Raw genomic sequence first — 15,342 nt, 5'->3', positions numbered from 1 at the left:
AGTCTCATTGTGGCTGCCTGATGTTTGACTTTTGATAGCACATCCCCAAAGACTTCTCTTTGACGTACCTTGAACAGAGAATGCTTGTTTCCCACGAAGTCTGTTGTTGCTGATAAAGCTCATTTATATCTAAGTGGTATCTAATACGGCAGTGCTGGATTCTGGCCTCAAGAAAAAACGAGCTGAATGGCTCATTTGCCTTTTTAAACCTGCTGTGCCTAAAGATGTATTTTAGCAATTTTGTCCAAAGCCCAAATCACAGTAACTAATTCTGTACAACACGCAGTTCTTAAACAGAGCATAAAAGAAAACATTTTTGCCCAGTAAAACAAAACAGAATCTGTAAAAGTTGTGTTTCAGAGTCTGTGTTTATGCACTTGTGGTAGTAAGTGGTGAGGCTGTGTTTATGCACTTGTGATAGTAAGTGGTGATGCTTTCCTTTGATATTTGAGGCCTCTGTCTGAGTGACACAGAGCAGATCTCCTAGGAATCTCCTTAGCTTGAACAGTTGGTATGGCTGAATGAGCAGTGAAGCAGAAGGGTGTGCGTTGTTGTCTCCAAAGTATTTCACATTAACTGCAGGCACAGGCAATTCTGTAGGGTACATACACACACACACACATATCAGGAGTGGTGGGAAATCAGGTGAAAGTTGAATGTTCCACCTTCAACATAGGTGAAAGAAAAATCTTGCTCACAGTCAGGAGGAAGCACTCTGGAGATAAATGAGAGAATATTGCCTGGCTCAGACCATGTGCTGCTAACAGACACCCTGTACAGCTTAGAAATCCTGCTGGCCTTTCTTGCCTCTTCACCTCCTCCTGCCCCAGAGATATGAGCACCAATCCCTTCTTTCCCTGGTTTGCCATGAATTTATAAGCAGATCTCTGCTCTGGCTGTGCTGCTTTGCTGTTTGATGCTGGGTTGAACATGCAGGTCAGCCCTGGCAGGTTTGGATTTTGAAGGGGCTGGAGGTGAAGTCATGGTTTCTGCAGTGCACAGTGTCACCACTCCACTTGTACTCCCCCCCAGTGATGGCTATGGCTGTGTGGTATTTGCTCACATAACCATGCATCAGACTCCTACAGTCTAGGCAGTTCCACCTTCCAGAGACCTGAGGTCACCCATGGATGGAATTTTTAGAGCATCTTCTGTGTGAGGAGACACTGCAAGTTGCAGGCAGGTTACAAAGGAAGAGTGGAAAAGCTCCTGAGGATCTTTCTGAAAACTGTGTAGTTATATTAAAAAAGGGAGGTATTTATTTTTTATGTTTTCTTGAAATTGTGCCTTGACTACATCATTATGAGGTGCCTCTAAAGCACCCATTATTGTAACTCTTACCATACCAATTTCCCTAACTCCTATGTCCACTCTAGTTTGTGTCCCAAACTAAAGGTGGCACCTTTCAGTGATGCACAAAACAGAGCTTGTGTCTTCCCCTTGCAAATACCCTAAGAGTATAGACAGTTCTCACTTCTCATGTCCTTTGCATGTTTAAAAGACAGATCAGACTCCAAGTATATTCAGTTTTAAGGTCTTTCAAGGCTGCTTAGAGAAATGTTGAACACATTGCCTGTACATCCATCAGGTTGGTGACACAGGTCCTGCGTAACCAAACAAGAAACTCTTGTGTATTGGGGATTTGACTGGCAAAAAACTGCTCAAAAGTTCTGCCTTTCAGATACTTAAAGAAGGATTGCTTTTGGGACTTGTTTTGCCCTTGCAAGTTTTGTTTCCATTAAAATGTCTTGTTGATATGCATTTTGCTCATTAGGAATTAATTCAGATCATCTCTATTTCAGTTTCATACATAAATTCAAGATTACTCCATGTCCAATCTGGAACAGTTGCAGAGTGCTGCAGCCAAGCTTTTCTTTACACAGTCCACATCAGTTTTGGAAGACAGGCTGGTATCAAATGGGTCCTACAGAAACTCCTAATTTAAATTGCATGCAAGGTTGTCTTCCTTACCCTGCCTTGCACTTTGGCTGTCAGGGCACTGCATCCAGCTGGAGCAAAGCCTAGCTGAAGACAAAGAGTTAGGGTGTAAAATTATTACATTATAGCTTAGCAACAGCCACAGCCTGGAGGCTTTATCTAGGAGTGTCCTTTTTGTAAACTTCTGTATCCAGTCGTTAAAATGTGCTTTCCTGCCTCTGATAAAGTAAAAAGTAAAATATATACAGTCCTGGATGATGGGAGCTCTTTCTGAGATTAATAGTAATGTTGAAACTGATGGAAAGGTTTTTCCTGTTGCATTTGTTTTTTCTTTAGATTTAGGATTAATATTTTCCCTGAACACCACTTATTTTTTGTTGGGGTTTGTTGTGAAGGTTTTTTCCAGGTCTTGGACGTGCATTTAAATGAAATTACTTTCTTCAAAGGATTTTAGTACAATCATGGTTGAACTAAAATGTATCCAGATAGAAATAATAAATAGCTGCTTTGCATCTCAACCTGATTTTATAGTAATAACTCCCATATTCTCATAACACTTCATGTTCTCATGTTTCCAGTCTGTATATAAAGGTTCTGGTTTTACATTTGATGACTTAAGAATTGCCTACTCCTTCATTCTAGCAAAGTGTTTGTTTATGCGTAAAGAAAATGAGGAAAAATGAGCAGGCAAAGAAAACAAAACAGAGAAGCAAGCACTTCTTAACATTAAAAAAAGAAAACTTGAGAAGGTGGTTAAATTAATTTTGCCTTGAAACAGAGAGAGGAGTGGTAAAAGTGGGAGGCAAGGGGTGAGGGGTGTCACAGAGTTTGGGTTTTTTATCCCCAATTATATGCTGGCTGCTATGCTGCTGAATTACACTGAAAGCACTGAATGGTGCCATTATATTCCTTTTCAAAAGTTGTGGGCTATGAAATTCAATCTGAGGTATTTTTAATGAGTGTTCTGAGCCTCAGTTGCAGCTCTTCCCAAGAAACAACGAGCACAGTGTGCCACTAAAGAGTGTCAGGGCTGGGGGTTAAACTCATTCAGTTTTTTGCTTGCAGGGAGAGAAAGTAATATCAACATTTATTTGACAGGTATGTGCTTGGTTCCAGAGTTCAGCTTTAGTAAAACAGCTTTCCATAAAGAAAACGTTCTGAAAAATGAGGTTCTATCAGCTTCACATCAAACTCCCATCTAGTTTCTGAAAACAAATCTTGTGGTGTGCTTTCCAAAGCCAGTGCCCGCAGTGCACAAGCTGGGCTTGTTTTGTGGGCATCCTTGTGCTGCAGAATGCTGGCAGCACATCCCTACGGGCACAGCCTCGTGGTGAGGGGCAGCTCATGGCAGATGGAGACATCTGCCCAGTTACACTCTTGGCTGTCAATTAAACATAGATAGTTCACAGGTAATCTTTGTTAGAGTGATGCCTGCTGTCTCCTGTGTCTCCGCTAAGGGTTTTGGTGTCATAGCTGGAATGGGTTTGGTGTGGCTCTCTCCCTTATTGCCCCTCTGAACTAGACACAGCTTTTCAGTGACGAATTTTGGGCGTGCACCTGGTTTTAAAAAAGCCATGTAGCACAAAAGTATTGTTGCCTTCCACCTTTCTTACATGCTGATTTGCAAAGTTGTGTGTTTCAGATCATGAGGAAGGCACTGTCTAATGCATCTGCCCTGCGACTCACACCAAGATCTTAAATTTGTGATGGGCTGGCTCTGGTTTTTGCAAGTCATCACCATGCAGTGTCAAGGCTCTGAGGCTGGAATACATCATGTGGATGTTACTCCTCAGAATGGAAAACAGTCACTTCCAGCAGTGGATGCTTGCCTTGCTAAGGGGATGAACAACAGCCACAAACCACTTTAGTTTTGCTAGTAAAATCAGGCAGAGATGACTCAGCATTTACAGGAGCTAATTTAGGAAATAAGATTACATATTTTTAGTAAGTTTTCTCATTGTTCTTTTAATGCCTCATTTTTTTTGTCCACACTGTGCATTTTAATGATGTTCAAGGAAGGTAATTTTAGTAACAGTGGTGCTGCCAAGAGGTTCCCACTGGAAGTCTAAGAATTTTTTGTTGATGTGTGAAATTTTGCAACCTTAAATAGTAATTTAAAAGACTTGTTCTGCCACTGCTGATTTCCCACAAATATTTTACACCTATCTCAAGGAAGTAATGGCTGTACTACAAGAAGCAAGGTTTGTTTTTTTCCAGAAGGACTAATTAGCTTCTGTAGAGACCTGGATTTAGGTTTAGGTGTTTTTGGCATTACTGAGATCAGCATTTCATGGGAAGGAATGTGTTGTCTCCATTGGGACAATTTCTTAGAGGATTTTTTAGGCAGATAACAGTGAAGTTTTCCAGCTGAATTCATAAAAGCAGAAGTGATCAGAGCACCACTTTTAAATTGATAAAGTGAATTTTAGTTGCATATGTGTGAAGTGTAGGATCTTGTAAAACCAGTACAGAAAAGTTAATACAGGATCAGTTCTACTTTCTGAGAGTTAGATGCCAGCTAGTTAAAATGCTGTAAACAGAGCCAAAGGAACCAGTGAACCAGGAAACTAATAATGAAGTATTTTGTTAATGCTTTTCACCATAAGTAACATTTTGTAATAAACAGATGTGTCCTTAGACTACTGCAGCCAAAAGCTGAATATTTTTGGTTTATATGGTTTGTGGTGTTTAGCCAATGAGTTTCAGTTTCTCTTTGGCATTGATGAAAGAAGGATGAAGATGTGAAACAAATTCTGTGGAATTTTGTCTCTACAGCCTCCTCTACCTGAGAAGGAAGTTCTTCAGGTTTCAAGAATCTGCCCCTTTCTTCCTCATTTTTCTTTACAAAATTCTCCACTACCTTTGTGGTGGTTGCTGCTGATTCTGCAATTACAAATGTCCACTGGAAATTGGAATAATTGAAAGATGGCAAATAAAATCAGTATTAATATCAGTTTGCGTTTGTAAGAACTGCAAAGAAATCAGATTATTGGAGGATTACACCTGGAGATGACACATTGGTTTGTGATATGAGCTCAGTCCTGAAGGTGCCCAGCTCATCTCTCCTCCATTTTTGTGTCCTCTCATGCACATTGAAATGGCATATATAATAAATACAGTGTGGGTGGTGTTTGCCCATTAAGGTGCAAAGCTGCAATTTTATGAGCCAAATGAAAATAGAGCAAGCAGAGGCTCCAATTCCATAGCTTTACTGTAGTGGAATTATGGAGATGTGCAGTTACCTGAGGATTTACTGTAGCTGAGTTTTGTATTAGTCTGACTGCTATAAGAGAAAGCTTAACCAAGCAGTACTGAAAATAGCCTCGTCATAAAACTTTTCATTAGCTTTTGTAAATAATATTTTTATTTTTTCTTCCACAGCATTGAACTATTAAAGTGGATAATTTAGTATTTACTGTTCACCTAAATTTTACTGTTGGCTGTTTCTACTGAATTTGATTTTTGGGCATAGGAAGAGAGTTTAAGGTGCAAGAGCAGTCCTTCTCCTTCTGCCTATTTTAGAAAATATTTTGACATAAACCAATTTGTCATGATTAAAAATCCAAGACCATGGTTACAATAACAAATCCATGTTTCAAATATAGAAAACTGCAGTTTTCTTTTGGTGACCATTCCAGAAATTCAAGCAAATGAGAGAGTTATTAAACCCCTTCTCCTTGTAGTCTTTGCCTCACTAATTGTTTGCTATGTTGATTTTTGGTTAGCAAAGAAATTCCTAAAATAGTTGTTGTTGAAGACGGCGGGGTGGGGAGTTTAACTTTGCAGCTGCATTTTTTAAGGGTGGTAAAACATACCTGAAGTAAAATCTACCATGTCTTAAAATTGTGCTGTTTAAGAAAAGGTGCCACCACCACCAAAACTGACCGAAGGGTAAAAGTGTACATCAGAGACTGTGGAAGGCAGCCAGTGGCATTAAGGGAATACAGTTTATGTGGTGAGTGTAAAAGCAGTCCACTAAAATCTTGAAAGAAAAGAACCCTAAATAGTCTCATTGTACACGCAGAGCAGATGATCAATCTGTTTTTACGGCAGCATAAGAGCCTTATTCTGCTGCTGCTTCTGGCCTCAATCCGCCCTTTGATGGCATGTGCACAGCCTGTGCAAAAGCATGTGGGATACGTGCCAGCAGTGGAGCCCTCAACTACACTCACACGGAAAATATCTTAAAAGGAACGAGGTGCCTTTAGGTTATCATAAAAATCTGCCTCTCCTGCAGCCTCTTTTCAGATGGGATGCATACCTGGTGGCTGCAGTCCTCTGCTCAGAAGCAGGGGTGGGAGTGTGTGGCTGCTCTGTTCAAAGGTGTCGCTTCGCTGCCCTTCTTTGGCCTGGTGTGTAGGAGTGATGGATCACAGTTCTTCCAGCACTTCTCAACTACCCAGTCTGAGCTGAACAGCCAGGTAAAAAGTAGCAAGCCCAGGTGTAAGAGCTATCCTGGTGGTCTAATGCTATTTTTGTAGTCATCTAATCCTTTCTATAGGATTAACACCTACGCTTTGAAAGGGAGAGAGGAGAAGAAGGGCAGAGGGTCTCCAAGTGTCTTGGCAGTATTAGGTCCAGAGCAACAACACGCAGACCAGTGATTCTTGCCCTTAACCCCACCTTTCAGGAAATAGACTTTTGCTAAATATGAATTATGCATTTCATTTTATGCCAGTAAGGAGAACTGTTTAACATACAAAATTTATCTTCAGATGCTGACAGCATTGTTCTCCTGTGAGTAGTTTTCGAGCCTTCTTTGAAGTATAAATTTCTGACAGAGTTATTTGTTTAAGAATCCTGTGCTCAATCTCATCTGTGAGGTTATTTTTATACTATTTGCTTATCACGAACAGTTCTTGGTTGGTTTTCTTTCATTTCAAAACTGTAGATATGTACACACTTTTTAACAGTTTCAAATAACTGAGAAAGTTGTGCTGTTAAGAGCGTAGCGTTGTTATTTTTAGTAGTGATTACAACTGTGTATGACTTCAGGAATAGTAATGAAGTTACTGAATGAAGTTTTCACAATCATTTCAATGCAGTTCTTAAATTGGAGTATAAAAATAATTTGGCTATCTGGTTTGGTGATCAGTAGAACAGATTTTTTTAGGTCATTAACCCTGAAAGACCAAATACATTTTTAAACCTTGTGCTTAACCTTTGTGACATACAGTATTTAGGTATTTGTAAAATATTTAGCATGACCAAATTGTCACATTTCATTTTAGACCATTAGAGCACCCAGAATGTGATAGGAAGAGGGCATCAGTGGAAGAAACACCTGCCTTTATGTGGTGGCAGGTGTGAATTATGAATGCACCTTTTTCTTTAAGATTGACATGAAGGAATTGTTTTCTCTCTTATGAGCAAAAGCAAGTACAAGCAAGTGTAATTAAGACACCCAAACTTCTTTCTGACCCATTCCAGTTTTGAAGAAGAGAAGGAGAACAGAGTAGTCTTTGTTTCCACATGAAACTATTTCTTACTTCAACCAAAAATCAGACTTATATTTTTCAATGTTCAGAAGAAAGTGTTTATTTTATTTGGTTCTTTTAAGCTAGTATGACTGCTCAGTAATGTAAAAACAAACACATAAACAAAAACCTTTCAATCAAAGATCTTGTTTAAGCTGTGATAGGAGATTATTTCACTGAACAGATAAAAAATGGTGAAACCTTTATTTCTCTATTTGACCGTAAACATATATACTTTTTTTTGGGTACATAATTAGTGAAATAATTGCTGAATTAACTGTGGGAGGTGGTGTAATGTGTCCAAACATGCTTCTTTTAAAGTTCTGGATATCTTGCATCATGGCTATCACATACAGCCATGTACTTTCTGGTTTTTGTTTTTTTTTTTCTTTAATGTATTGCAGTCTGTGTCAAAGAATGGTCCAAACAAGTATGTAGAGGTATATTTTTAAAAAAGGATTGATGTTTACTAGAACAGGAAAGAATTGTTGAACCTGTTAAAATATTCACCATTAGAAGATCATAAACAATATACTGTTTTGGTTTTTGGTGGGAGTAGAGTGAGGCTGAATGGAGTAGGACTGAGGTAATGAGAAGACAGCAAAATATTGAATATATAATGCGTAAAGCAGGCTAGTTTGACTGGGTACCTTCATAGCTTGCAGCTAAATGTGATGATGCACATTATTCATAATTTAGAACTTGACGTTCCCTGAAAATGTAAAGCTACTTTTAAAATGTGATTTCACAGAGCTAAATGAAAGACCAGTTCAAAATGCATTAAGGACTAAGAATGTGTAGCTGGAAGTCATTGAGCTTCTTTTCAGTGTAATAAATTTCTAATATTATCTTGGTATAAGTAAATACCACATCAAGAGAAAAATAGTAGTTCTCTGGTGTATCAGTCTGGCTGGGGCTCACCTCATCTCAGATGGTTCAAACAGATGTCAGGGCTCCTTGTTGTCAGGGTAAAAGATACACCTGTACTGCTCAGGAGAAGTCCCTGCCAGTGTGCTCAGATGGCTCATTTGGGCTGGGAAGAGTTGCTCCCTGGAGCTGCAGTATTTTTTCATTGATTGTACAGGAATCTGGCTGTCAGCAGAAATGGGAGCAGGAGACTGCCACCTGCTGCAGGTGCTTCCCTGCTCCTGGGACTGCATGTGACCCTCCCCCAGCTGAATTCCATCAGGATACCATGCCCTCCTGGTTCCTTTCCCTTGCTGCCTCACAGGGTGGTGGTGCCTGTGCAGCAAGTGGTCTGGAGGTATAGACTTGACCCCAGCCTTCATTGCTTCCATGCTTCCGTGTCAGTGACCCCCATGGAGCAGACTGGTGCTGCCATGGAGCAGGGAAAGCAGCCGGCTCTGGCAGATGCTGCCATGGGGCTGTGGAGCAGAAACCAGTGAAGCTTGCCTAGAACTTGCTGTCTGAGACACGGCAGCAGGGCCATGCTTCATGGTTGGAAAATGCCTTCCAGGTTCTGTGGAAAACTTGTGTTTTCTCCTAGGCCTTGTAACCACGCTGAAGTCAGGCACAACTGTTGACTTCAGATGATGTCATTGGTGTGGCACACTCATTCCTGAATGCTCCCTCTGTCAGCTCGTGTTTACTGTGCCCTGAATGACTCCTGCTTTGCTTCCATACCCGGTGGACTGAGCTTTTAATTTACTGTGTTTAAATTTTTTAGTAGGGATGTCATGGAACTACACTCAAGATCTCTCTGAAACCTTGTGTGTTCCTGCTTTTGCGGATGTTGTACTTCTCCTTCTAGTCCTGCAAGACTGGAGTTTCATCAGGCTCTAAATCTCAGCAGATTTTATATGCACAGCATTTCCTGTGAGGGAACTGTCAGATTTTATTTTGAGATACACTGATCAAAGATAAGATGAGTTTAGAATAATAATATTTACAAATACTGGAGTAAGAAGCATTTGATTTTATTGAGGCATACTCCAGAGAAAATGCCAAGTGACATAAATACTGCAAGACTGCTGTTCCATCGTTTAAAAGCCTATAAGAAAAAAACCTTTGTGAAAACACTCAGCAGGTTTTCATCAGAGGCTTTTACTCATGGCCTGAGATCAGACAGCCAGGCTCTTCTCAGCTAATGTTGAGTGGTGTGGCTCTTTGCCTTTTTTTCCTCTTGGTCAGAAATCTCCACTCAGAGACACTTTTTTTCCTGTGAGGAAAGATTAAATTTGATCTTTGTCAGACAGAAATCCATCAAATACTTTAGCAAGGCATATGTACACACTCACTGGCATGTTACCGTTCCTCTGGTCGTGCAGAAGTAGGAAGGCTTCTTGCTGTGAGGGTGACTGATAAACACATTCTTCCTCTCTGTAGCAGCCCCAGCCAAACTGTGAAGACCTGAGACTAGTCTGGAAGCAGGAGTATTTACTTCTAAATTATTTGTAGGTGTGTTTTCAGAGCAGTAAATAATATCATTCTTACTCTCAGCCTAATGTGTTTAATATTCTTGCATTGCCTCCAATGAAGCGCCCTTAGCAGGAAGCTCTTTCATTGAGATGGTGTGTGTATGTTTGTGCCTATGTAGAGGTGGAGTGGAAGGTGTGGGAAGCTTTCTGTTAGAACTGACATGCCAGGCACAATGGCCAGTGCAGGCTGGGTCTGGGTGGTGAACTCTGGGAGTGCTTTTGGTTTCATGAAGCTGGAGAACATGAAGTGGAGAGCATGAAGTATTCAAATATACTCGCACTTGAGGCTTACTTTGGATGCCATTGTGTCAGATCAAAAGTGCTCTATCTGTGAAAACAGAGATTTTTTTCTCTTCCTTCTTTGCATCCTCTTGGCATTTTACTCTGAATTACTTCAGCAAGGTTATAGTGAATGCTTAAAAAATTAGTACTTTTATCAGTGATTGTTCTTTAATTTTTTTTTAAAGTATTCACAAGGCTAATGTTTGCTACACCAAATACTATCAAACAGTTAATAGCTTGAATGCATATTGCTTCCTGGTGGCTCAGGTCTCTCAGAAGCACTGGGAATATGTTGGGTAAAAACCTGTTCAGCAAGTTTTTGGAGAAGTGAGCTTGGCTCTTCCCTTCAGACTTTCAAAACCAGCCAGCATTGAAGGGTTCAGTCATTGTGTCACGCATGACCAGGGTGACAGTGCTGCTCTGGTAGCACATACATCCTAGAAAATGTGCTTTCCCTAGAAAAACATCATCAATTTGGTTTCTCTGGTGTAAGCCTGACTACTGCTTATGTACTTTTCACAGTTCATATTAGAGAATGTTAGATAAAGTACCTTTGGAAAGATGCTTTTCCCACCTAGGGTATTACTCTGGTTGGGAAAAGCCTGTCTTTATTTTGTGGTATCCCAGTGAAACAGAGATCAGACTGCGTTATGATGCTTTTGGGAGGGGGTGGGATTGAGCAGCTGCCCACTCTCAAGTAAACTGTTGGTCTGGGCAGTGCCTGGAGATGCCAGGGCCTGGGCTCAAGCTCTGAGCTGGCCTGCCCACCTGTTGTAATGGTTGTCTTTTCTTCACTTGGTTACTACTGTTTCGTTCTACTCTATTATTTACTGGGCTGAAAGGGAGGGCACCAGTCTATAGGTTGAGTGCAAATCCAGGATGTGATTGTTCTCTTGTAACAGCAGGGTTTGTGCAATTTAATGGATTATTATTTGTTCTGAAGTGAATGTAGACCTGTGTTTCAGTGCCTCTTGAGTTAAAATAGGTGCATTTGTCCAAGGAACAAAAATATTTGATTTCAGTGATTGGCTTTTTTATACAGAGATGGGTTTTTGCAGAAGACTTGCTGGTGAACTGTAATTTGTAGTATTTTCTGCAGGTGTGGATTTAATGGATGGGCTGATGAAAAGAATCCTTACAATCAGCAGAGCAGTGGCTCTGAGAGCTAATATTGGGCTAGAACATCTGGTCTGTATAGAGGGAAGTGGGAAGGCTTTCAGTGTGTTTGACTCCTCCAAATTACTTGCCAGCTCTGCCAGGGTAGCACAGACAGACCTGGAGCAGCCTCAGTGCCTCCCAGCTTGGGATAAGCACATAGGAAGTCAGAACCCAGGGCTTGAGCCTGTTGCATATCAAGCAGCATTGAGCAAAGCCTTAGTCCTTGGAGTTTTGTAAGCCAGGAGAACATCCTGGTTTCCGTGTGTTGTACACAGATGTACATGCACCACCTGACACCACTTGAAGGGCTGTGGGATAAAATAAGAATTCACAGCAGGAATAAGCCTTGGTAGGCATAAGAAAACTGTATCCCAAGTCCCCCTCTTGTATTTCACAGTACTTTTCCCTCAAAAAATAAAAATGGACTAAAGATGGATTTGGAGCTGCCATGCATGGATGGATGGATATAGTCTTTAGCTTTAAAACTATTGTAATTATTGTCCACTGCCCTTGGGTATGATTGTAATATCCACTGGTTTTGTAAACAGTTTTGGCAGTGTTGTTTGCTGAATAATTTCTTAGCATAATAATTTTTCTGCCACTAATTAAAAGCATCTTTGTAACCCTAGGCTTTGTTTTCTTCTTACAGCAAAGAGCTCCAGGGAAAGTTTTGCATGATGCTGTTTGCAACCACCTCAACCTTGTTGAAGGCGACTATTTTGGCCTTGAATTTCCAGATCATAAAAAGATGATGGTATGTAAAAGGATCATTTTCAGCTGGTTTTCATCTGCATGCACACTGTTTTCTCTCCTTCTGCTCCTTACTTGTAAGATACATTTAATCCTCAGTCTTCAAAAGGGAAAGGACTTCTAAAAAGGAATTGTTCTTGCCTAGTGGAGTTGAAGAAATGTTTTTAAAACCTGATTATTCCTGTCAGATTTCATCTGCATTGAAAGTAATGGCTAATTCAGGCACAAGTTGGGAAAGTGTTTTGTTTTTCTAAGTTGCTGTACAGAAGCCAAAGGCTGGACTGTTACAGAGCCTCAACTCTTGATTTTATAGTCCTGCTTGATTTGGAGTGCAGAAATAAACTTTCTCTGCTGATAGAAAAGTTGCAATGATTGTGACAGAGTTCATGAAAAACATTATGGGGTAAGAAAAGGGATAGATAAACTATTGCAAGGTTAGTAAAAAGGAAAGCAAATCCAAGGACAGCCCCAAAGATGGATGGGAGCTGTGTGGTACTGGCTGGTCCTGACATTCAGGAATCTGAGATCAGTTCAGGCATTGCACTGCCCATATCATGTACCAGAGAAAGCCATAGGCTGATGACTTCTTAGTCTTTAATGATTTCCTTTTTGAAGTTTGTTTTATTTTAGACTTATCATGTAACCCACTAGCACGAGTGCTAGTTACCTGGATTGCTTTCCTAGTACATTCTGATGTACATTGGATTTCTAACCTGTTGGGTGAATTTGCACCAGTAGCCTGGATGACCTAGAAGAGATGGTTTTGGGCAATTGATTAAAAAAAAATCTGTGTTCTTTTCATCTAGCTAAAATATGTAAAAGGAACAATATTTCTTGATGAAATTAACAGTAGGAATCTTGCCTGTCATGCCTTAGTGCAGGCACAGACATTAGACAATAGACATTAAACAGAATGCTAGTAGTCATAGTGTTCTAGGCTAACTATAATTGAACAGGATTCTTTTTTAAATGGATGTCAATCTTTAGAAGGGATCTGCTTCACAGTGTGCTGCTGGAATTACATAAAACACAGTTCACTGGAAGGGTTAGCATTCTGCCAGATACCCTTGGCTAATGCTTGAGGTAACTTGAGAGCTTAATGTAACTTTTCTCAACAGTGCAACTGTGCAGTACCATTGCAGCAGAGGGTCCATGTAGCTGTGTTAATAATGGCATTCTGGCATTATTGATGTATGTACGTAAAACTGAAACAAATCCTAACATCTTTTGTATATAGAGTTGCTTTTTAGTTTTCTAGAAAACAGAGAAGGTCATTTGATCAACCTCTCTACTTCACAGGTCATTAAGTTTTAAATAGATGACTGTCTGCATTTTACTAAGAGACCTGAAGCAAACTAACAGTTTTCAGTCTTGTGAAAACAAAGTGGTTTATTTGCTTGAGGCAGAGCACAGGAGAGATTGAGGTGCTGCTGCTGCCTGAGGCCCTCAGGGTGGCAGGAATTGACTGGCTGGAAACATGTCCAGACAATCACGGGGGGGGATGCAGGGCTCTGAGGAAGAGGAAGGTGGACAAACCCCCTGAAGCACAGTGCCAGTTTGACCTGAAGGAAAATCCATGTATTGAGCTTGGTAACTCAGCTGGCCCCTACTCTTGGAAAGGGAAGTACCAGCCAAATATCTGGGAGCACCAGTCCATGTTCTTGCTGGTTGGTCCAGTCTTTGCTTCTGAAAAATGGGGAGCTCCACAGACCTTGCCCATATCTATTCAGCTGTGCCCCAAGAATGGTGAAATTCAGTGGAATTAATGCCTTCAGCCACCTGAAAGCATCTCACAGGAACTCTGAAGCAGATTTGATTATGAATTGTTGTTTCAATGTGGAGCAGCAGTATTATTTACACTTAACTTATTGTAACCAGTTTATATGATTCAATTGAGGTGAATGTTCCCTTGGGATTTAAAAATTTCTGAGTTTCATAAAGGCCATAATGTAGAATCAGGCATTGTGCAAGTAAAAATCCCTGCAGTTAATGGTATGTCTGAGAAATAAACCACACATGCATATTTTATATTCATATCATCTGAAGAGAATGAGTTGCTTTTCCAGTGCAGAGGGAAATGTAAAAGGAAAAATAAATATTTAGAGCATATTTGTTTGGATGTAATCATATGTATGTGAAGTCGTATATTCACAATTTGGCTGTGTTTATTTCAACATGCAAGGCTCCAGATCTCATATCTGACATATTGACAGTGGTATGTCAAGTTGCCTAGGAGCTGTGTACATTCAAGCATGCCATGCTTGGAGCAGACAAGATGTGCATGGGAGATGATTGTGGAGGGTCTGAGTGCTCCACTTCCTGCTGGGACAAGGAGAAAAACGAGGCACTGTCGCCAAGCCTGGGGTTTCAGCACACTTGATGTCTGCCTCAGTTCTCCAGCTGCTGAAATCTGGTCACCATCATGGAATGCCAGCCTTTGTTTAACAAATAAATAACCTAGCCTTGTAGTTCTGGGGAAAATGAAAAACATTCATCTTAATTAAGTCCTCGCATTAGTTTTCCTTTCCAGTTTATAAAGCAGTCTCAGATTGATGGTGTTTGGGTACAGTGTGGGAGATGCATGATGCAGAAGTTTTGATTGCTTGGGTTTTGGTGACATTGTGGTGACATTGACATTTTGCCCCATCTTTCTCACTACATGCATTTGCAGTTCCAGCAGTCTGTTCAAGGATGTTGTTACTTGCTTGTAGGATGACTGGGAAAGTAGGGAGAGGAAGAGGAATGGTGCACTTGTGTGCTCATGCTGTACCATAAACCACCTCTGTAGAGAAGAGAGGGGGTTTTTGGGGGTTTATTTTGGTGGGTCTTCTGTGGGTTTGTTTGTTTGTTTGAGGGTTTTGTGCTTTGTTTGTTTGTTTGTTTTTGGCATCAAGTAAAATACATTATTCTCCTAATCCTGTAAATTGGTTATTTCATATTCAAGGTGTCTTTTCTCCCTCTCATTAAACTTGGCAAAGTCCCTGACCTTTGTTGCAGATTATGCACGTGTGAACTTTCTGAAACAAAACAGTTTTAAGTTATTCAAGTGCCAAAGTGTGTCAGGGCCAGTTTAACATGTGATTAAAAACTGTATTGCTGTTCTTGGATAACCAAGTTTCTTTAACCTCTGAAACAAAAGAAGAAGACTTTCCTAGACTGAGAAACATAAGAAGAATTCCATTGAGTAACATTAGTGCATGGGAAAGAGCAGGGCTGTGAGGTCTCTGCTAACTGGAATCCCCATATTAGTAATAATAAAAATGGCACATGGCATTGGAGCAGTTACAGCAGTGATACAG

The 15,342-nt window shown here is 40.4% G+C and overlaps 1 protein-coding gene across 6 annotated transcripts in view; it reads left to right on the top strand.

Moving 5' to 3' along the window:
- FARP1 (FERM, ARH/RhoGEF and pleckstrin domain protein 1) overlaps positions 1 to 15,342 on the top strand; it is a 202,810-nt gene that overhangs the window by 121,308 nt on the left and 66,160 nt on the right. For all 6 annotated transcript variants that reach the window (XM_064712416.1, XM_064712405.1, XM_064712421.1 and 3 more), the window contains one exon: positions 11,943 to 12,047. In XM_064712416.1, the coding sequence (XP_064568486.1) occupies positions 11,943 to 12,047 (105 nt within the window). The remainder of the gene's footprint in view (positions 1 to 11,942; positions 12,048 to 15,342) is intronic.

The sequence above is a fragment of the Zonotrichia leucophrys genome, chromosome 1 (genome assembly GCF_028769735.1).
Source record: "Zonotrichia leucophrys gambelii isolate GWCS_2022_RI chromosome 1, RI_Zleu_2.0, whole genome shotgun sequence".
Lineage (NCBI taxonomy): Eukaryota > Metazoa > Chordata > Aves > Passeriformes > Passerellidae > Zonotrichia > Zonotrichia leucophrys.
This window is presented reverse-complemented; position numbering and strand designations above follow the sequence as displayed.